At 47.5% G+C, this 22,043-nt stretch overlaps 1 protein-coding gene across 11 annotated transcripts in view; it reads left to right on the top strand.

Moving 5' to 3' along the window:
* The window catches only part of ITPR1 (inositol 1,4,5-trisphosphate receptor type 1), a 354,068-nt gene that overhangs the window by 310,185 nt on the left and 21,840 nt on the right, over window positions 1-22,043 (top strand). For all 11 annotated transcript variants that reach the window (XM_055557002.1, XM_055556993.1, XM_055557003.1 and 8 more), the window contains 6 exons: window positions 894-1,058; window positions 6,795-6,990; window positions 8,531-8,623; window positions 9,719-9,858; window positions 10,467-10,632; window positions 13,596-13,756. In XM_055557002.1, the coding sequence (XP_055412977.1) occupies window positions 894-1,058; window positions 6,795-6,990; window positions 8,531-8,623; window positions 9,719-9,858; window positions 10,467-10,632; window positions 13,596-13,756 (921 nt within the window). The remainder of the gene's footprint in view (window positions 1-893; window positions 1,059-6,794; window positions 6,991-8,530; window positions 8,624-9,718; window positions 9,859-10,466; window positions 10,633-13,595; window positions 13,757-22,043) is intronic.

The raw sequence follows: 22,043 nt of genomic DNA, 5'->3' as shown, positions 1-22,043 counted from the left end.
AGTTGCTCTTGTTTGCTTCTGCACTACTGGTACCCTCAGGCTCTGTGATAATGCAGATGGATGTCAGCAGCCTCAGAGCTCACTTTCTCTCAGGTTCAAGGTCAGGGATAAAGAATAAAATTGTCTTAGCTGCAGTCCCAGCTAAGATCTCAGGGGGTGTCATTGATTCCATTTGGTCACATGCCTATCTCTGAACGAATCATTGTTGCCAGGGGAATACAGTATTCTGACTGGCCAGGATGGAGCCCCACCCAGACCTCAAGGACCAATATAAAGGAAGGGATGGAGCCCCAGAGATAAAATAGAAGTTATTTCCAGAAAGGGGGGCAAGGGACTAGAACTCATCCTGAAGTCCCTTTCTTCCCCTGCCACCCCAAGAAAATTATTTTTCCATGTAGAATTATGAGCAGTGGATAACAAGAGCTGGCTGCTTCTCATTAGATTGCAACACTCTAATGCCTAGAATGTAACAGAATTTCAGAAAACACTTTTAATCATGCTGATCACAGGGTTCGTGGATTGAGGTGACTTCTGTGTTTGACTAACTCACGTAAGAATGTTAGAATGATTCATATCTCATCTTGAAAATCATAATTTCAGTATGTGCGAATTTTGTTTTTGTCATATATAAATGCCACTTGATTAGCGTTGTGCATGAAGTTATTTGACTGTCACATTAACTTGCAATATGCCTGAAAAGCAAAGTAATGAAATGACTGAGATCCACAGAACAGTTCTTGGTGTGTCCGGTGGGCACTTGGTGCAAAAGGAAGCTTCTGTTTGGGCTAGAGGCGCCAAAAGACACTTGAGAGCAGGTTGCCCTCAGTTCTCACCAAGAGTCTCAAGTTTGGCTTGGTCCATGCTTCTCTCACTGTGGCTGTCATTGTTCTCAGGTCTGCAATAAAATCATTTTTCTGATGAGCTTTGTGGGCAACTGTGGGACATTCACCAGAGGCTACCGGGCCATGGTTCTGGATGTTGAGTTCCTTTATCACCTGCTATACCTGCTGATCTGCGCCATGGGGCTCTTCGTCCATGAGTTCTTCTACAGTTTGCTGGTGAGTTGCTGGTGTAGAAAGATTTTACATGCTGGAAACTAGGAGAGCATGCTCTGTCCTTCCTTCTCATCACAGATCGCTCCTTTTCACGGTGACCGGTGTGCCTGGTCTAAACAGGCAGTAGGCCCCTGGATGCAGTGTTTGGGGCATCAGGAAAGGAAAGCTACTCCCGAGAGAAGGTCTGACGAGAAGGAGCCCAGGGGGTGTGTGATCACACTGCCTGCATGCATGCTCAGCCTGTTACTTTACAGTGATCGACGATGCCCACAGCCTGGATCAGGAGATGTTATGTCCACACACCGTCCCTGCCCCCTTTGTTTTTCTTTATTTCTTGGGCTCAGCCAGCACTTACCAAAAGAATGTTTGTGTGACTGTCACCTTCTGACAGTTCTCATGGGATCCATCGTCCAGTGAAAGCATGTAGAAACAAGAGCAGGAGCTGTTTTCAAAGACCCAAGACCCCATGACAATGAACTTGATAGATTTATGGATCCAGGAGACCTTTTCAGCGGAAGTTGTCATGCTCCAGTCTGAGCGGAGTGGTTAAATGTCTTGATGCTATTATCTTCCTCCTGAGTAGGCTTTTAAGTGACAGACCACTGTCTGCTTATTCTGCTGTCATTACAGGGAATCTTGAACTGTGGAGTTGTAGATAAAAAACCATTTCATTGTACCTACGTCATAGGATAGGAAGCGTAAAATTGACCTTTCTGCCAGCAAAACCATCCATAAAGGAAATAGAAGAAGTAGATTAAAATGTTGCTGAGGATAAAAAATATTCAGAGTCTAGGTGTTGACTAAAGATGAGGGACTTGGGAATTCCCTGGAAGTCCAGTGGTTAGGGCTCTGTGCTTTCACTTCCAGGGATGCAGTTTTGATCCCTGGTCGGGAAGCTAAGATCTTGCAAGCCGTGGTGAGACAAAAAAAAAAACAAAAAACAAGGGACTTATTTACAAAAAAAAGGCAGAGCAAGGAAAGCACTTTGAGGAGTTGCAGTCCGTGTGGTCTCCAGGCTGTGGCTTAACTGCTGTGCGCTGCTCACATCTACAAAATGGGGAGAGCAGTCCATGTCCCCACAGGGCCACCGTGGGGATTCTCCACTACTGCGCGTGTCAGTCTGAGGCCAGTCCCACAACAGAAATGCTGAGCGAGGGCTGTTATTACTGTCTCTGTCATCCCTTCTCCCATCCAAACCCCGTAAAGAACGCTAGGACTTGCTCCTTCCATTAGCGGCGCGTGCTAGCAGACAGAGAGATGCATTCTTCCCCTTCATTTTAAAAATAGATCTGACCAGACTTGGAGGTTTTAGGCAAAGAGGTCTCTGGATCCACTTGTGATGCCATTAGGTCCCTATTTTGGTCACTGTCTATCAGAGACCTTTAGAGTTCTGTATATATTTCTAAGCCTTTTTGTCTCACACAGTAATCTGTGGAGGGGGTTCTAGCTTGTGAATCTGGGAGACCCAGGTTCAGGACCCAACAAATTCCTGGCCTCTCTGAGCCAAGGAGGCAGAGTTGAGTCAGGGGGCTCTGCCATCCCTGCTGAGGGGGGTCTCACTTGTGAGATTGGAGAGTCCCCTTCAGGGAGAGGGTGACTCTTCCTACTGTCTACCGTTTGTAGGTAAAATTAATAACTAACATTAAAATTTATCGGTTGATGGAAAATTATTATTAGGGTTAGGGTCCGTTTCCGCTTTGTTCATGGAAAAGTCCTCCTCTTTTGTTCACTGGCAGTGCCACCTGGTGTCAGAAGCCAGGGGGTGTCGCAGTGAGTCTGGGCAGTGTCGTTCCAGCCCTCCCAGGCTTCACAGTGTAGAAAAGAGCCGTTTCTGTGAGTTACTGACGTGCCCCGTGGGCTCCTTCCGTCCCATCTCACGGGTGGGTCTGCCTCGGTGGTGGGTGATCTCTGCATGTGATCCCCGGAGAGGCTGGGCCTGGTGAGTCAGGTCACCTGCCCGGAGCTCCACGCGAGTCAGGGGCAGAGACACGACAGCTCCACAGCCCTGCTGACTCCGGGGTCTGAGGGTTGGAGCCCGGCCCTGAGCTGCTTTTCATTCGAGCCTGTGAAGAAGTCGCTACCTCAGTGAAGGCGGTATTTCACAGCGCCATCTGCAGGCATGCTCTCCCGGCTCTCAGCTGTCACAGGGAGATCAGAGACGCTCAGAGCTCGCTGTGATGTTACCTGGGCTTGGTGCACTTTGAGAAGGACCTGCAGGATCAAGAGAGACCATAGCTGGATGCCTCTCCTCAGTGCTGCTGGGGGGTTTCTAAACCATCTGGGCCTTGACTTTCCGGGACATCAAGCGAGGTGTTCCTTTTGGGGTCAAAGCAGCATTTGACATGTCTGTTGAGAACCGCAGGCAAAATACTGAAACTTCACTTTATTCCACAAATGAGGAAAGCCTGCGACAGAAAGGAACTGGAGGGAGACCGGGAGCAGGAAAAAGCCGAATGTCACCAGCTTGTGAATGCTCCATGCCAGCAGGGCAGAAAGGCAGGGCCGGTGACTGTGCTCTAATGGAAGTTCACCCCCAAACTGGCTGAACCCGGTCCCCAGCTGCATTCAAGCCGTGTCCTTAGAAAACTATTAACATCCCGAGATGAAAGTGTGCAGAGTTCACTCGCAGGCAGGTGACAGAAGGAGAAATGCAGATAGTCAGTAAATGTGCAAGTATTCTAATGTCAAACAGTGACATACTAATTAAAATATGATCCCATGTTGGAGCCGTGATGTAAGGAAAGGTTCAAAGGTGTGAACGTGCCTAGTTTTACTGAGAGTGAGCCAAAAAGAGCATCATTTTCTAAGTGGTTGGGATAAATTGGCATAGCCTTTCTGGAAGGCAGTGGAGCAAAACATATGTGTGTTACAACATTTGACCGAACAATTCCATTTTTAGAAACTTGACGGAAAGAAATAACTGGATAGGTGAGTATAGAGGCATGTACATACAGAGGTCTTCATCACAGCATTACTCTTAATGATATAGAATTGAAACTATCTTGACTGTTTAAAAAAGAAAAAGAAGAGGGTTGAGTAGACAGCAGTTTTTCAATACACTAGAATACTAGGTGAACATTTTTGTTTTTGAAACCAACATGAACTTTATGATTTTCTTCCTCAGGTCGAAATCATAATAATTATAACAGAAACAAAGCTTATGAAGCTTTGTTCACAAAAACATCATGAAGTAAAACTTGCCTTAGTAAAGATCCATGTGCATAAAATGAAAAAGCTCTCCAAAATCCAAATAGATCTAATTGTTCTTTTTATTAAATATCGACATAGATAGCAACTCTGTTGTCCAAATTCAAGAGAGTATAAATACCTCAGGATGATATTGAAATAATGTCTAATATAAAGTGAATGAATGTACTAGAAGGAAGAGAGAAAAGGTATTTCCAGAAAATTAGAACACTGCTTATTATTAACCAGAGTTGTGTTGATACTTATTCATTTAGATTTGAAAAAAGGATACTATTTTAGGGACTTCCCTTGTAGCTCAGCTGGTAAAGAATCTGCCTGCAATGCAGGAGACTCTGGTTCAATTCCTGGTTTGGAAAGATCTGCTGGAGAAGGGGTAGGCTACCCACTCCAGTATTCTTGGGCTTCCTATTTGGATCACACTCTCCCAGAGATACTGAGTCTCTCAATCAGGCTGTAACCTGGGTAGGTACTTTAAATATGTGATCTTTTTTTTACCTGAAAATGTTCATAATTCTCTTGGGAAGCAAGCCAACTATATGCCACATTATGGTATAATACTTTTATAAAAATATATATGCATAAGTTACATTTTTTCAATTGTAATAAGGCCAGAAGGAAAGAACTTATTGAATAAATGTCTATAGATATTGGAATAATTAGCATTTTTTGTTTTTCTTTTTCCTTTGTGCTTTTTTTGTGTTTTCAAAAGTCTCCTCCATTGAACTCGTCTAATTTTCTAGTTAGAAGAAAGCTTTTCCTTATTACAAAGTAATGCATGGCCATTATTTTAAAATCAGAAATTATAGATAAATGAAAAGAAAAAAAAATCACTTGTTATTTCAGTGATTTGGGGGCTGTATAATCTCTACAGTTCTTACCCGAAAAAAACAAGTGTCATTTGTTGTCTGAAGTTGCTCGTTCTTGCTGCTTCATAGTGGCTTGCTAGAAAATATTTAACCAGCGTTAGCAGCAGCATTAGCCTTTTGTACTCTTAGATCTGAATTAAGGCCTCTTCTCTGCTTCCTTTTAAGTGTCCTCCTTTACCCGATGCCCTTAACTGGCCTCAGGACACAGACTGGCCTTCTGGAGGCAGAGGGCTAATTGAGCAGAAAATGAACTCCGATGTCAAATTCTGCATTGAAAGGGACTCTGAGATCAGCTAGTTCAGTCCACGGACTTCACAGATGTGGAAACTGAGGTCCAGGGAGGTTTCACAGCCAGATCAACATCTTGCAACAAATTTAAAGCAGAGACAGGGTTCACATGCCTGTCCCTGGACTCCCTTGGCTCTGCAGTCATTCCCTGGAGCTGTGGTAGAGGCAGGATTCTCAGGAAGAGATCAGATGTCATCAGCAGGACCATATTAAAACTAGCTCCCAGCTCCAAAATAACCCCATTCAGCCCTTCTCTAGTGGCTCCCCACCATTTCTCCAGCCAAATATCTGAGATTGTACTTCTTAGACCAGCCACTGGTCTCCTGTACCTCTGAGTACCGACATGGGGCCTCCATTTCTCATAAAGCCAACTTCTTGCCGAGCCCAGGCCCCTTGGCAGAGGTCAGGCCGAGATTACGAGCATGTGGTGAGCAGCAGGTTGTCTCAGCCCCTCCCAGTGGGATGAGAGGCGGTGAGGCTTCCTGGTGTGTTACCACCACCAGCTTCCCTGCCACGTTCTGTCAGGGTGGCCTTGGCACAGGCTCTTCATCAGGAAAGTAATGATAATTACCATTGGTTGTGTCCTTAGCACATACGTATGAGTATATGCTAAGCACTGTATGTATATTGTCTCTTTATTCTTTATGGTAACTCTGTCTCTTCACTCTGCAAATGGCAAGACTGAGGCTCGCAGAGGAAGAGGAGGGTAGCTGGTCCAGGTGACAGCAAGTGGTTGAACTGGGGTTTGAACCTCTGTCCAACTCCAGAGACCCTGCCCCCCGGTCTGGCCCATAGCAGCTCAGGGACCTGCGGTTAGGGACCAGGACTCAGCCAATCCTGTATCCAGAGTGGCTGACCCTTAACAGAAGCTCCATCAAATGGCCCCTAAATGACCGCACACCAGGCCCCTCCTCCCCTTCCTCTCCCCTGTCCCCTGCAGCTCCCTGGTACAGGCCTGTGTTTTGTCTAGTCCCAGGACCTCGAAACTGTATGTAGACAACTTGAAATCACTATTGTTTTCCACCCTCCTCTTCTATATTTGTTTTTCCTTATTTTTACCATCTCGGTTTTCACTATTAAGACAGGCAAGTGTAACATATTAAGAAAAGAGTATAATGCTTTTTTAAATTTTTATTTTTAATTGAAAGATAATTGCTTTACAATACCGTGTTGGTTTCTGCCATACATCAACATGAATCAGCCGTAGGTATACGTATGTCCCCTCCCTCTTGAACTTCCCTAGAGTAGAATGCTTTTGAGTTAGCCAAACAGCAAATTCTTTATAAATGAAGTTGTCCTTGGGGACATTGATGTCCATCTAATAGAGATGCTTCTTAACATTGTCCCCTTGTCGTCCGTTTTTTGTTTGTTTTTAAAGCTTTTTGATTTAGTGTACAGAGAAGAGACTCTGCTCAATGTCATTAAAAGTGTCACTCGCAATGGCCGGTCCATCATCTTGACGGCGGTTCTGGCTTTGATCCTGGTTTACCTGTTCTCCATAGTGGGCTACCTTTTCTTCAAAGATGACTTCATCTTGGAAGTAGATAGGCTGCCCAATGAAACCTCTCTTCCAGGTGGGTTTGGACCTTCTGATCTTTTTTTAATGTTAAAAGAATGTTTCCTGATTACAACTGAATGAAAAATGATGACTTTGGCAGTGTAGGTATTTCCCTAACACTCAAGAGTGTGAATTGAATCCAGGACTCAGTTTTCACTGCATTCAAAGGGTGATATGATACGTCAGATGCTAAGTGTGAGTGTCCAGATGCTACATTTAATTTATTTATTGAATTTCTATTTTAAATTTGTGCAACGTTTTCTTAAAAGTTTGACCAGTGTATATTGAGAGTATAGGAGTAGGCATCCCTTGGCTTGGTAAGTCTATTTCTAGCAATTTATCCTTTAAAAATAGAACTGTAGAAGCAGATGTTCATTGCAGTGTGAAATTGGAAGCAATCTCAATGTAAGGGAGTGTTTCATTAGAGTACAGGTCATCCATGGGGTGGTGAACCCTATGGATATGGTACGTCTTTATAAACCTTCATGGAAAAGTACCCAAGATATGGTGAGGAACTGCAGAAGAATAAGTACAATAGGAGCTGTGTAGATATTTTTTTTTTAATGAAAAATCTCACACCTGTGCTCTGTTGCTGTCATGTTCGACTCTTCCGTGACCCCATGGACTATAGCCTGCCAGGCTCCTCTGTCCATGGGATTTGCCAGGCAAGAATACTGGAGTGGATTGCCATTTCTTTCTCCAGGGGATCTTCCCGACCCAGGGATTGAACCCATGTCTCTTGCATCTCCTGCATTGGCAGGCAGATACTTTACCACTGTGCCACCTGGGAAGCCCCTAAAAAGCTCATATATATCTTTTAAAATATGGAAGAATATACACCCAAACTGCAAGTAGTGGCTGTCTCTTGGACCTTTTTACAATATGCTAGTTTTACACTGAGCTCATATGATTTTAATTTATAGCAAAACCAGAAGAGATTTCCTATTACGAGAGAGAGAGACAGTGATCATACACTTGAGTGATCCCCAAGTGCTCGTTTCCCTCAATTAAAATACTTGACACTAGTAAGTGAAATGTTACTGGTTTTTCATCAGATAGCCAGGCGCCCTGAGTCCAAGGAGCAAACTAGAATTGTGACTAAGCCAGACAAGCCTTTTTCTCCCTCCCAAAGTCTGCGTTCTTGGCATGTAACCCAGCCTCCAAGTTGACATTCAGTGCCAACCATCTTAGGGTTCTGAACTAAACTGATCTGATGCCATTCCTGCTTCTCACGCAGACTTGGTCTAAATCTTGCTGGAGTCTGTGTGTTCAGTAGTATCTGTCAGGGAGTTTCAGCTGTTTGTCTTTAAAGTTGGAGAGGTGCTATTTAAGTGCGATATTTCTAGTAAGCTTACAGGAATTGACATTTCTGGCTTTTTTCCCATCCAGATCACCCAACGAAAGTGTAAATTGCATCTCTGCTTCGAATTTATAGGCAGGATTGGAGGGTGTTATTTATGTAAAGAATTGTTTAATCAGCCGTGAATTTGGGACTTCAAACATTTTAACCATATGCTGCCAGATTGTTCATCATAAAATTGCCTTCTCTCTCCCAGAAGCCAGCGAGAGTTTGGCAAGCGAGTTCCTGTACTCTGACGTGTGTAGGGTGGAGACTGGGGAGAACTGCTCCTCTCCGGCACCCAAAGAAGGTAGGACCTCGCAGCCTTAAGCCCCATGTTAGTGCCAGGCTCCCCACAAGGCTTAGGTGCACGAGACATGGGAAGCAGATGAAAGCAGATTCACTGCTCAGACGGCCTGGAGCAAGGAGGAAAGGCAGGGAGAGAGGAGGGGAATGAAGCTGGGGAGTCTATATGGGAATAAAATAGCGGCTTAATTGATCCAGTATTTCCAGAGTGCCCACTGTGTGCCTGGGGCTGTGTTGTATTCTATTGTTGTTTACTCTCTGAGTCCCATCTAACTCTGCCTTGGAGGTAGAATACAGCATGACTAGGGAAATGATCATGAGGAGGAAGAGTCGGAAGAAACGAAGCCAGAGAGGTCAACAAAGGACCAGATTTTGAAGGGTCTGCAGGTCAGGTTAAAGCTTACTCAAAGGTTGATCCAAGTTGTTGAGAGGGGAGTGATATGACTTGACTGGTGTTTTAGCAAGACCCTTCCGGCTGCAGCTGGAGAAAAGAACAAGGCAGTCAAAAAATCCTTCCCCCCCCCCCAAGACTAGTCTCCAATTTAAGGTGTAAAACGATTTGTCCACAGAACCAATTGTAAAAGGTTGCTGCTGTTGTTATTGTTATGTAGTTGCTAAGAATCTTCTGTGAGACTCTTTGTGACCCCATGGACTGTAGCCCACCAGGCTCCTCTGTCCATGGACTTCCCAGGCTTGACTACTGGAATGGTTTCCCATTTCCTCCTCCAGTGGATCTTACCAACCCAAGGATAGAACCCATGTCTCCTGCATTGGCAGGCAGATTCTTCACCACTGAATCACTAGTGAAACTCATAAGTTGAAATGTCTGTTCAGCGCTGGGACTGGAGTTGAAAATCTGAAAAGCTCACAGTATTTTAGATTTAATGGAGGTAAGGGCAGTTCTGGGCTTGAGAAATGAGCAGGGTTTAGTGATGAACACAGTGGTGACAAAGAAAGCCTTTGACGCTTGATTCCTTTATTTTATTCTCCGGCTCCTGTCTGTCCGCTGGTGAGATGGCATTCAGGAAGCATGATCTGCAAATCCTTGTCTGTCTTGCCGCTCACGTTCTAAATTCCCCCCGACTTGCTGTGTTCGCAGAGCTGGTCCCTGCAGAAGAGACAGAGCAAGATAAAGAGCACACGTGCGAGACGCTGCTGATGTGCATCGTCACGGTGCTGAGTCACGGGCTGCGGAGCGGGGGCGGAGTGGGCGATGTGCTCAGGAAGCCATCCAAAGAGGTAGCTGCGCCCCAGGGGAAGGAAGAGCGGGGGGCGGGGTGGCGGGGAGAGCGCAGCGCAGTGGGCTCCAGTGTAAACTGCAGACGCGGGGGCAGCGCCAGCGCCGAGAGCGGTGATGGGTAGACGCGCAGAGCCAGCTGCTTAGGGCTCCTTTTCACTCTGGTTCTCATCAAATTGTGATGCTGGGCGGAAGCCCCCCCACCCCCACCCCACCTCCCCGCGCTGTGGAAAGGGGCAGCTTCCGCCCTCCCCTCCGTCTGCTAAAATGATTCTTTTCTTCAGGCCCGTCTGGCCTTCCTGAGCACATTTGCAAACCCTTTAGATCCCAGGAAGTGGGCAGGTTCCACATGACACTTGGAGAACTCATGATATACCCAGAGGGTGTGAAAAGAGATGAGGTTGTGGCTTTTACAGCTTGATGCCCAATGTGCTGATGGGGGTGGGGGGAGCCAGGGGGCTTGGGACATCTGATTAGGGTGCATTCAGTCCCACTTCTCTGCCCTGAGGTCTGCAGACCCAGGGGTTGGGTAGGGGGGTACCTGCTGACAGGTTACACCACCTGCACCCCCACCATCCCTACCCCCCCCACCCCCACTCCTCTTTTCCAGGAGCCCCTCTTTGCTGCTCGAGTGATCTATGACCTCTTGTTCTTCTTCATGGTCATCATCATTGTCCTTAATCTGATTTTTGGGGTCATCATTGACACCTTTGCCGACCTGAGGAGTGAAAAACAGAAGAAAGAGGAGATCTTAAAGACCACGTGCTTTATCTGTGGTGAGTGGGGCCCCCGGCCCTTGCTGGGGGGTTGGGATGGGGTGCCCTGGCCCACAGTGGGAGGGGCTGCTGCTGCCTTCCCCCACGTCCCTGTCCTTGACTCTCTGCTCTGGGCGAGAGTCTGCTCTGGGCCTCTGCTCTGTTCTCCTGGGAAACATCTGCAGCACCATGATTTAGTGGCACAGTTGCTGGTTGGCTTTAAGAAATGAAGTTTGGGGTAGCAGAAACATCAGTGTACATTATTTGAAATGTATGTGTCTTCGGGCCTTTTGGTTGTTGGGCTGCCAGACTATCTCTTGTTCCCATTCTAATTAGAATGGAGCTCTTGCACTCAACTCCAGCCTGTGGATGTCTTCACTGCAGATGGTATCAGGTTTTCAGTGGAAATACAGCCCTCTTAGAGCATATGGCGGAAATGCTCACAGCTCGGAAGTCAGACTTGTGTTCTGATTAAGCTTCTGACACTTATGAGCCATGTAACCATGGTACAGTCACTTCGCTTCTCTGAACCTTTATTGCTCATCTGTAAAATGGGTACAATAATGTACTTCTCTGCATTATCTTAGGACTTAGTTGAGGTAGTTTATGAAACAGTCCTAGCATAGAGCCTGCACAGTGTAGACACCTACTAATAAGTAGTTAACTGCTATGTAAGAGAGGTGCATGGGGTACCAAAGAAATCATTGTCAGTCTAACTCCAAGGAAATACCTGTAAAATGCAAAGTAATCATGTAGGAATTTGGGAGCTAAGTAATCATTTCAGGATTGTTCCTAATATATCAATGGTTACTAAATACATAAATTTCTCACCAGTATGTATACTCAAAGTGATCACGTTTCCATTTTTAAAATTAAGATCATAGCTTTTTGCCCGCTTAAAACCATTTAAACCTTTTCATTTTGACAGTTCCAGAGTTTCAGAAAAGTCACAAGAATAGTACAAAGAATTTTTGTGGACTCTTCATCCCAATTTCCCATATATTGAAGTGACACTTTAATATGTTTATTATCATTTTCTTTATTCACATACACTTTCTCTGAGCGGTTTGAGAGTGATTGACACGGTGCCACTTTATCTCTGTTTCAATACTATATATGTCCTAAAGATAGGCACCTTCTCTTACACATGCAATACAATTATGAAAAGTGGGAAATTAACAAGGATGTCATACTCTTACTTAATCTACATATTCTATTCAAAGTTCACACTTTACCCTAATAATATCCTTTATAGCAAAGGTAAATCCCAGGTCATGTGTTGAGTTCATTGACATTTGTGAAGAATTTAAAAGTCAGTTATCTTATCGAATGTCCCTTGGTTTGGGACTGTCTAAGGTTGTCCCACGGTGTGAGATTAAGGTTATGGATTTCTTATAGGAACATCAGAGACATAGTGTATTCTCCTCAGTGCATAATATCAGAAGGTGTTAGTCATTCAGTCATGTCCGACTTTTTGCAACCCCATGGACTGTAGCCCGCCAGGCTCTCTGTCCATGGGATTCTCCAGGCAAGAATACTGGAGTGGGTTGCCATTTCCTTCTCCAGAATATCAGGAGGTACATGATGCCAGTTCATCTTCTAACTAGTCATATTAACGTTAATCACTTGGTTAAGATGGTAATGGCCCTGTTTTTCCATGGAAGTTACTTTTCTTCTTTTTGTACCATTGAGAACCATTTTATAGGGAGATCCTTTGAGATGACATAAAATATTGCATTAATTCTCAAACGTTAACTCATCAGTTTCTGCATCCAGTTTTTGCCTGAGTCTGTGATTGTGATGGTTGCCAAATGATGATTTTTATTTACTTTATTATTATTTCTACATTTGTTTATTGGCTTTTTAAGAAATAGCTTTCTCTTTTCTCCATGTATATTTGAACTTTGTAACAACATGGATTCTTGTGTTTTTTTTTTAATTCAGTGGATTATAATCCTTTACTGTCATAATTTATTTTGATGCTCAAACTGCCCCAGATTTGAGAGCTCCTTCAAAGCTGCTTTCTATACTTTGCCACATCACCATCATTTATTACAGACTTCCTCAGTGTTTTTAGCACTGTGAGGTATTACAGGCTCCAGCTCACCTCGTACCTTCTCTCACCCAGCACTGGTATCAGCGATTTCTCCAAAGAGCCCTAGTTCTGTTCAGTGGAGAATGATATTTAGAATCCAAGATCTGGTCACTGGGCATGCTCATTCCTGTTGGTGTGCCACTACTCCCAGGGCTAATTCGGGCATAAATCTAAAGGATACATGGGTCCACACAGTTTTGTATCTATTTTTATAAACATGAAAAAGGATGATGAGGTCATCCTCAGACCTCTAATTCCAGTTCACCATTACAGAGTTTATTCTTCCTCCCTGTCCATATTTGTGCTCCATATTTCTCTAACAGTTAGATATCTGGCTCCCAGTGTCACCATATATTTATCTATTTGCTCAACCTAAGAATACACAGAAACTGGTTTCAGAATTACTCACCCAGACCTCTGCAAAATATAAACTTACCAGCTAGAGTTCAAAATGTACGTAAAGTTCCTTCTGTCCTTACTCTGTCTCCTCAAAAACCATTTAACATGTCTACATTTTGGCATTTTCCTGGGAGAAGGGACTCCCGTTCAGTGGTTGCCTGCGTGAGCCTGTCACACCCAAGCTCAGTTAACCCCCACGTGCTCTTGGAACCTAGACAGTGTCTTCCCATCCCCTGCAAAAGTAGCTAAGGCATGCTGGAGACCAAACAATGACTGGTGAGTGACAAAGATGGAAATCAAGCCCAAGTCCATCTGACTCACAGCCTGTGTTTTCCTGCTAGGATACAAAAGTGAACGCGTTTATAAGGCCAACAGAACCCAACTCTTTATAAAGGCACGAGTGAACCCACAACCTCCTCTGTTCTGGCAGTTCTTTCATGGGTTTTTCTGCACCATGGCTGCTCACTCAGGGCTCTCTGTCTCTTTTTAGGGTTGGAAAGAGACAAGTTTGACAACAAGACCGTCACATTTGAAGAGCACATCAAGGAAGAACACAACATGTGGCATTACCTGTGCTTCATCGTCCTGGTGAAAGTGAAGGACTCCACGGAGTACACAGGGCCCGAGAGTTATGTGGCAGAGATGATCAAGGTGAGCGGGCAGGGCTCCTGGAGGCAGGTCACCCTGGAGCCTTCAGGCCGGCTTCCCAATTGCAGCGCAGTGCCGGGAGCTAGCAGGGACGACGACAGCGATGTCTGCTCATCCTTTATCATGGGCCAGGTGTCAGGCTCTAGAACTCCATGTGTCTTCACAATGAAGAAGCCCCAGATGGGGTGTCATCTCCATTTTAAAGGAGGAAATACTGAGGCTCAGAGAGATGAGCATATGGCTACCTAATAGGACTGGGGTTTCACCTTGTATCTCACGCAGTAGCTGGCCTTCCATGTCTATGTACTCGGCCTTTTTTTTATTTGTTCCTTTATTTTTGATGTTTATTTTTCACTGTACTGAGCCTTGGTTGCTGCTTGGGTTTTTCTCTAGTTGTGGCAAGCAGATGCTGCTCCTGTTGCAGTGCTTGGGCTTCTCATGGCAGTGGCTGCTCTTGTTGTGGAGCACAGGCTCTAGGCACATGGGCTCAGCAGTTGTGGTTCCCAGGCTTCGTTGCCCCTCGGCGTGTTGGTTCTTCCCTTGACCAGGGATTGAATCTGTGTTCCCTGCATTGGCAGGTGTATTCTTAACCACTGGACCAGCAGGGAAGCCCACTTGGCCTCTTCTCTTGATAATGGATCCCTGTCTGTTTTTTCTCCTTATGTAAGACCTGGTCTCTAAGTGGTATGTTTTTAAAATGATCACTCTATGGCATTCAGCCTGGTTGGTCCATTTGGCCTCAGCCTCACCTTTCTGGGAGACACTCTGCTAATCATCAGGGAGGGATCATGTGATGGAGGCATTTGAGTCCCAAATTAATCCCAAATTAATCTTCTTGCTGATGAATCCTGGGTCCCAGGAAAGAGGAAGCCAAGCAGGTGTGCAGAGCACTCTTCCCAGGCCGAGCACTGTGGAGGCTCCAAACACATGCTCTGAGGCTCCCAGGCCAGCTGTCCTTTCATACCCGTGGTTCTGAACTTCATTAAAATGTTCGGGGGTGTATGGCCAAGCAAAGGAGGCATGCAGTGTGAAGTTTAGGGGCTCTGTGATTTACACTGCTCCCTCTGCAGAGGAGAGCCATCAACTGTGAATGAAGACCACACAATTGACTGATGCCCTTCATGCTGCCAAGGGCTGGAGCCCTCTGCCCTACTCTGTGTATAGCACTGTGCTATGCTCAGTTGTGTCCGACTCTGCGACCCTGTGGACTGTAGCCCACCAGGCTCCTCTGTCCATGGGATTCTCCAGGCAAGAATACTGGAGTGGGTTGCCATGCCTTTCTCCAGGGGATCTTCCCTCCCTACCCAGAGATGAACCCTCATCTCTTGCATTGGTAGGTGAATTCTTTTGAGCCTTTGTGTGTTTCTTATGCAGATGCAGTCATAACGCTCTGTATGTAAAGAAACCCCAGCTGAGGATTGCTCACTGGCAGTGGGCGTGGGCAGGCCAGCACTCACATGGCCCTAGTTCTTCAGCTCCCAGGTTCTGGGGGGCTTCCTGGGGATGCCGTCCCGAGGAGGCCCTGAAGTCTAACTGTGTGCTTCTCATAGTTCAGAGTATACATGAGTCATACCGAGAGCTGGTAAGAATTCAGCTTCTGATTCAGTGGACACTAGCAGAACTCGAGATTCTGCATTTCCAACCAGCGTCCAGGGGATGCCAGAGCTGCTGGTCCGTGAACCATACCCTGAATAGTAAGAGTTCAACAGAAGAGACAAAATAGACACTGATGTAAGAAATCATCCTCCAAGCTGGTTCCGTGAGTGCTGAGAAGAAGTATTCCTTCCTCTATGGGTTGAGCCATCTGTGGTCTGTGAACCTCTCCAATATCTTTTACGCATTTAATAAAGAAAACTACCAAAGTGGGGAGCCAGGAAGGGTGAACTCTGGGGATGAGAAATAGATGGGGTTTCACCCAGAGATGACTGTCTTAAAGGTTTTGAAAAAGAGAGAAAGGTATGGAACTCCCCTGGTGGTCCCGTGATTAGGACTCCTTGCTTCCGCTGCTTTGAGTGCAGGTTTGATCCCTGGTCGGGGAGCTAAGATCCCGCAAGCCACCTGTCATGACCAAATGAAAGAAAGAGAGGGAGAAGGGTAAAGAGACAGAGTGATTAGAGCAGGAGAAGGGAAGGAGAAAAAGTTAACTCAGAGACGGAAGATAAATAGACACAAGGGTGGTGGGTGTGGAGGTGGTGGGAGTCCTGTTCTACAGATGAAAGTTGGGCTTAGGGTTAAGTCAGTTGCCCAGGCAGCCAGCGCTCAGCGGCTGAGCTGGGATGCAGGCCCAGGCTTAATGGACTGAACTCCATAACCTCCACATTGGGTGAACATGGCAAGGATGCTGGCAGCTCTGGGCCGGGCGGAAGCAGGGTCTGTTCTTACGGAGACTGGACCTTGTGGTGGTTGCTGGTGCAGATGTTCACAGGTCAGGTTTCCAGGCTCGGGACACATGAACTGAAAGGTCTTCAGGACCTTTCTTTTCCTCCTGGTGTTCATAGTACTGAATTAAACCATGTTTGAACATTCGTGCTAACACAAACCTATCTGTATTGTATATAGCAGCCTGCATTCGCGGGAGAAGGCAATGGCACCCCACTCCAGTACTCTTGCCTGGAAAATCCCATGGACGGAGGAGCCTGGTGGGCTGCAGTCCACGGGGTCACGAAGAGTCGGACACGACTGAGCGACTTCACTTTCACTTTCCACTTTCATGCATTGGAGAAGAAATGGCAACCCACTCCAGTGTTCTTGCCTGGAGAATCCCAGGGATGGGGAAGCCTGGTGGGCTGCCGTCTGTGGGGTCGCACAGAGTTGGACACGACTGAGCGACTTCCCTTTCACTTTTCACTTTCGTGCATTGGAGAAGGAAATGGCAACCCACTCCAGTGTTTTTGCCTGAAAAATCCCAGGGACAGGGGAGCCTGGTGGGCTGCTGTCTCTGGGGTCGCACAGAGTCGGACACGACTGAAGCGACTTAGTAGCAGCAGCCTGCATTCTCATTCAATTCTTTAATGTTTAGAAGAGGTGGCTTGTAGTTTTCACTCTAGTCACACCTTCCTTTTCTCCCCCACCCCACTTTGTCTGCTTCTCTCTAGAGTATTCGAATGTGCCCATCTTTAAATCTTTTGGGGGCCAGTTTTGAAGTTTTCTGTTAATCACCTTACTTTACAGTCACAGAAAACTCCACAGTGCTTTTGGGTTTCTGTCTTGATCATAAAGACTTATCAGGAGCCTTGTGAGCAATCAGCTGACAAGGATTAAGGGCCAGAAGTCACCCCAGCCAGCTACTCTGCCTGCCCAGAGCCCCTTGCATTCACTGAGCTTTCCCAGCCATGCCATTCTTGGTGGGAGAACTTGTCACATCTTCTATAAATCTTTGCATCAAGGAATTCTTACCTCAGTGTCCGAGTTGCTGAGAAACCGGATGTCTGTCTCATGCGCTAGGAGAGGGCCCAGGAAGTATTAGATCCACCAGCCACAAGGCAGTGTCTTTTTGCCAACACCGTTCCTGGCAGAGTCTGGCTCTAAAGCCTCGTGAATCCCTGCTGGGGGCTCTGTGAAGAGCACCAGCCCCTGCAGGCTGGAAACTGGGGGTGCGCAGCCGAGTCACTCAGTGGGAGGCCACCAGCCCATGGGAACTCGAGCCACGGTGGAGCAGGCAACCAGCCCCCATTGCGAACCTACTTAGAGGCTGCAGAGGCACCCCGGCCAGTGGGGTGGTGGGGGGCAGTCTTCCCAGCATCCTTTCTCAGGAGGTGAGTGTCTGTCTAGGAGGAGGAGAAGTCAGGAGACCTCTCAAGGAGGCCAACGCTGCGAAGCTGAGAGGACTCCAGCTTCGAGGAGGGAGAAGGGCAGTGGATGAGCAGTGTCAGAGATGGAAGGAGAAGTCGTCCGGGGGCCCCTTTGGCTCCCATCCGGTCCCAGGACTCCTCAGGAAAACCACCTCTTGCTTCGTGGCTGGAGGCTAGAGGTGTTGACTTCCTCAGTTCTCCTTAACCCGTTGATTAAGATCCCAGAGACTTCTAAAGAACTGAGGCATCACGGCTGCCAAAGGACCACCTGGCAGAACCAAGTGGGAAAGGTCCCCCGGGGTCACTTGGAAGGTGGGGGAGCTTCCCAGACACCCCGAAAGCAGCCACTTTGCAAGTAGATTGTGTCAGGGATGGCAAATAGGCTTTCATCTCAAAACCAACAAGTGCTTCGTGGAACCCATCAGGGGCTCTGATGGGAGAAGGGTTCTAAGGAGACAAGCTGACTTTGAAAGGGTGACTCCTGAGGCTGGGGTTCCCACGAGAACCAGCCGGCGGTCAGGGAGCCAGGACGTCGTCTTTCTAGAAACAGATTCGTCTGGCGGGAAAGAAGGCACATCAGATGCTCTGCCTCACATTTGGGAACTTAGCAGCCAGATGTTCACCCACAAATTCTCATCTAAACATAACAGGACACCATTTCCCTCTCCTCCTAATCGTCCCCTTTCATTTCACTGGAGATGAAACATTCCTTGCAAAGCCAGGGTCAGGCTGCTGCCCCTCGTGAAGCTGTCATACCCGAGAATGGGATCTGCAGGCAGAGAAGCGAAGGTGTGAGTCTTGGCTCTGGCCCGTCCAAGCCAGGCAAGTCACAGAATGTCCCTGACCAGAGTTCCCGGCTGTGGATCGGGGTTAATACCCCTTCCCATGTCCTTGGGATGGTGGTAAGGAGGGGAATATGTGGGCCCTGGCGTGGGGTGGTAAGTGCTGCGGGAGGGAGGCAGTGAGTGATGGAAGGGCCAGAGGAGCAGACACGGAGCCATGACCGGGTGGCAAACAGAGAGCCTGCAGTGCTGACAGCTGCCGCGAGCGCGGCTCCTGGGTGCCCGGAGAGCATAAGGTCCTGTGGCTGTTTGCACGCTGTTGCTAAGGAAAGTCAGAATGGGCATCTTGACTCTGAGAACCTCCTCCCATGGGAAATTCCTGTGGCCTCTCTCTCTCAAATTTAAAGCTGTTGAAAGTGAGAAGAAAGTGTTAGTCCTTCAGACATGTCCGACTCTTTGTGACCCCATGGACTGTAACCCACCAGGTTCCTCTGTCCATGGGATTCTCCAGGCAAGAATACCGGAGTGGGTTGCCATTCCCTTCTCCAGGGGGTCTTCTCGACCCAGGGATCGAACCTGGGTCTCTTGCGTTGCAGGCAGATTCTTTACCATCTGAGTCACCAGGAAAGCCCTTAAACATTGAGGCAGGACAAGACTGACATTGTCACTGTCTGTCCGTGGAGTGGGTCACGGGTACTTGTGACTTCTCTCTGTGTATTTAGGGCTGTCCTCCACTCAGGCTCACTGCCCGGGACCAGGGCCTCGGGCACCGTGGGGAGTGGCCCCTGCATCCTGTGTATGAGAGTCTTATCACCAGTATGTATACTGGGTTCGCTGTGGGTTTGTGTGTCGGCTCTGCACACACGACGGGCGGCGGTGCCGGGAGCTGGTGGCCGCAGGGCGCTCAGCCTCGGCTGTGACTCTCAGCGCCACCCCGTATACTGCAGATTTGGTCTCAGATTCGTTGACTCAGGCCCCAGACAGGGCTGAACTTTCAAAGAAATGTGACTACAGGGTGACCTCACTTAGCCCTGGCAGTTCAAGGCAGGAGAAAAAAACCCTGAGTTCCCTTCTCCTTGTATGAACTTGGAACTTTGGCGCTACCACGTAGAGTTTTGGTGATAACCCTTGTAACAAGCAGACTGTTTTTAACCCTGCACTACACGTCAGTTTTCACGAGACTTTACATACCACATGCCCGTGTTTGAGAGATGTTAGCTTTTCTCTGGTGCCAGCTGATATGAAAATGTGTGTGAGTCTGTATATGATGATTTGATTGGCCACGCAGTCCGATGTATTTAACCAGAATAAGTAGGAAGTTAGTTGTGCATATCTTTGCCTGAAGGAATTTAAAGACTGCACAGTGGATGCATTGTAGGTCAAAGATCAAATACGTGATTCCCCTCAAGGACCTAGGAGCCCAATTTTCCGTGACAGTGCAGCTCAGGAGAAAAGCTCAGTCCTTGGTAAGCTGACTTAAGTCAACTCTTTTCAAGTTAGAAACTCAAAAAGCCTTAAGAGGGAAGGTTGGTAAAGAAGACCAGATGCTAACTGAAATAGGAAGGCATGTATGTCTTTTGCTAATGAAATAGAGATTCCCCTTCTGAAGCTTGGAATTCTACCTTGTCAACATAAGGTGTGTTTTCAGAGGTGTGTTTTGAGTTCATTGCGGTTAAAGACAGTGATTTCAGGTGGAGTGCTGCTCACCCCCGTTCCCAGGGGCCGCTCTGGCCCCTCCTCTCTGCTGGGACCGTTGTGTGAATTGACAAGGAGACGGAATGGAGAACCTCCTTCCATGCCAGCATGATCCCACTGCAGAGGAAGCCGGCTGTGCTGTACTCTGCCCTGACCCGGGCAGACTGGGTCACACCCTCGTCGCAGGTCTTGTTTTATTGAGCAGGTACGGAAATACGTGCTTCGCGTGCGTGATCTTGTTTGGTCTCTGTAGCCGCTTTGCGGGCGGCACTGTCACCGTCTCCCAGGCAGGAACCTAAATAAAGCCCCGGAAGGCTGAGCCACTTCTCCAGGGTCACAGGGCTGGGAAGTGCCCGGGCCAGGGTTCACATCCAGGTCCGCCGCCGAGCGGCCACCCTGGAGGTGTCTTGACATGTGCAGTGGCTCCTCCAGTGCTTGCACACGCGCCTCGGTGTCCCTGTGTCGAGAGCCCAGCCGCGGTCCGGCTTGGCTGCAGGGGGTTTTCCTGAGGAGGACTGGCTCATCTCCCTCCTCCCCTCAGTGGTGCTGAATTAACTGCCTTCAGAGGAGGCAAAGCCCAGAGAAAGGAATAGGAGGAGGAGCAGGAAAGACGATCCCCTAGAGAACAGTCCCAGTGACGGTGGGGTTAATTCCCTGAGCTGCTGCCGGATCCACCAGTCGCAGGGGAGGGAAAGGCAGAGAACGGCTTTTACAAAGGGAGTATCCAAAGTAGATGTTGTTTTAGATGTGCGATAATCTGATAAACTTCATTGCCCTCAGCTAGGAATGGGGGATGAAATTTCCTTTGGTGACCATATTTGGGGAGAGAGAGTGGTAAGTTAAAGGGGAAGGCCGGTTCACCAGAGCCGCAGTCAGACTTGGGCTCCCACACCCAGGTGACTCATCCGAATGGTTATAACTCCCTGATAATTAAACACTGGAGCGTCTGATCCATCATCCCTTAAGCCTGGTGCTGACTTTTTCTCACAGCAAGAGTAGACAGCCTTCTCCCACTGCCCACCCACCCCCCTTCATCCCCGCCAACACACACACTAATCCACTGGACATTTTCCAGCTTGTTCCATCTTTTATTAGGTTCCCTTGACCTCCTCGGAGACTCACAGTACAGGGACATAAAAACAAGCGATTTTCGAAGTTAAAAGTAGTATCGTGGTGGCAGTGTGTGGTTTTGCATAGGAGGGGTGAGTGGATTCCCAGAAAATGCTCTGGTGAAAGCCCTTAGAAATTTGCATGCAAAAAAAGTCACATAAGGGAAAGCCTTTTTTTTTTTTGCCTGAAAATAAGCTCCTGGGTAAACTTTCCAAGCACATAAGTTCTATTAGCAAAGTAAGCACCACTAAACATCTACTATGAGGAAACACACTAAGAAGAGTCACACGCAGGAGGATGTCTGGCTTTAGCATTCATGCTTATCTGTATTTGATAAGACAAGACAGGAAGCAAGGGCAGACAGAAAGCAGTGCGTTAGGGGCCAAAGATCAAGACGGGAACTGAGTACCTGTCACTGCCTTCTGCTTAAAAGGGACATCGACTGGAGTCTTGCTCCTTTCCTGACCCAAGACACAGCCTGGTACTATACAACCTCCCCATAGGCGCTCCCCAAACAAGCACTGCAGCTTCCTGCCCCAGGTAGTCCAGGGAATCGGGGAGGCGGGGGAGGGTGGGTGTAACTCAGGATGGAAGCAGAGGCTGAGAGTTGCGTGTGGATCATAGTCAGATCAAAGTCAGGCCCTGCACATCTACGTAGGACTTTCCTGATGGCTCAGTCGGTAAAGAATCTGCCTGCAATGCAGGACACCCAGGTTCAATCCCTGGATCAGGAAGATGTGCTGGAGAAGGGAATGGCAACCCACTCCAATGTTCTTGCCTGGATAATTCCATGGACAGAGGAGCCTGGCATGGTATAGTCCATGGGGTCACAAAGAGTCAGATGCAACTGAGCGACCTGAGCGCACACACACACAGCAACTAAACAACAACAAAAAGCAGCTACAGGGAAAG

This window comes from Bubalus kerabau, chromosome 20 (genome assembly GCF_029407905.1).
Source record: "Bubalus kerabau isolate K-KA32 ecotype Philippines breed swamp buffalo chromosome 20, PCC_UOA_SB_1v2, whole genome shotgun sequence".
In the NCBI taxonomy this organism is placed as follows: Eukaryota; Metazoa; Chordata; class Mammalia; order Artiodactyla; family Bovidae; genus Bubalus; species Bubalus kerabau.
This window is presented reverse-complemented; position numbering and strand designations above follow the sequence as displayed.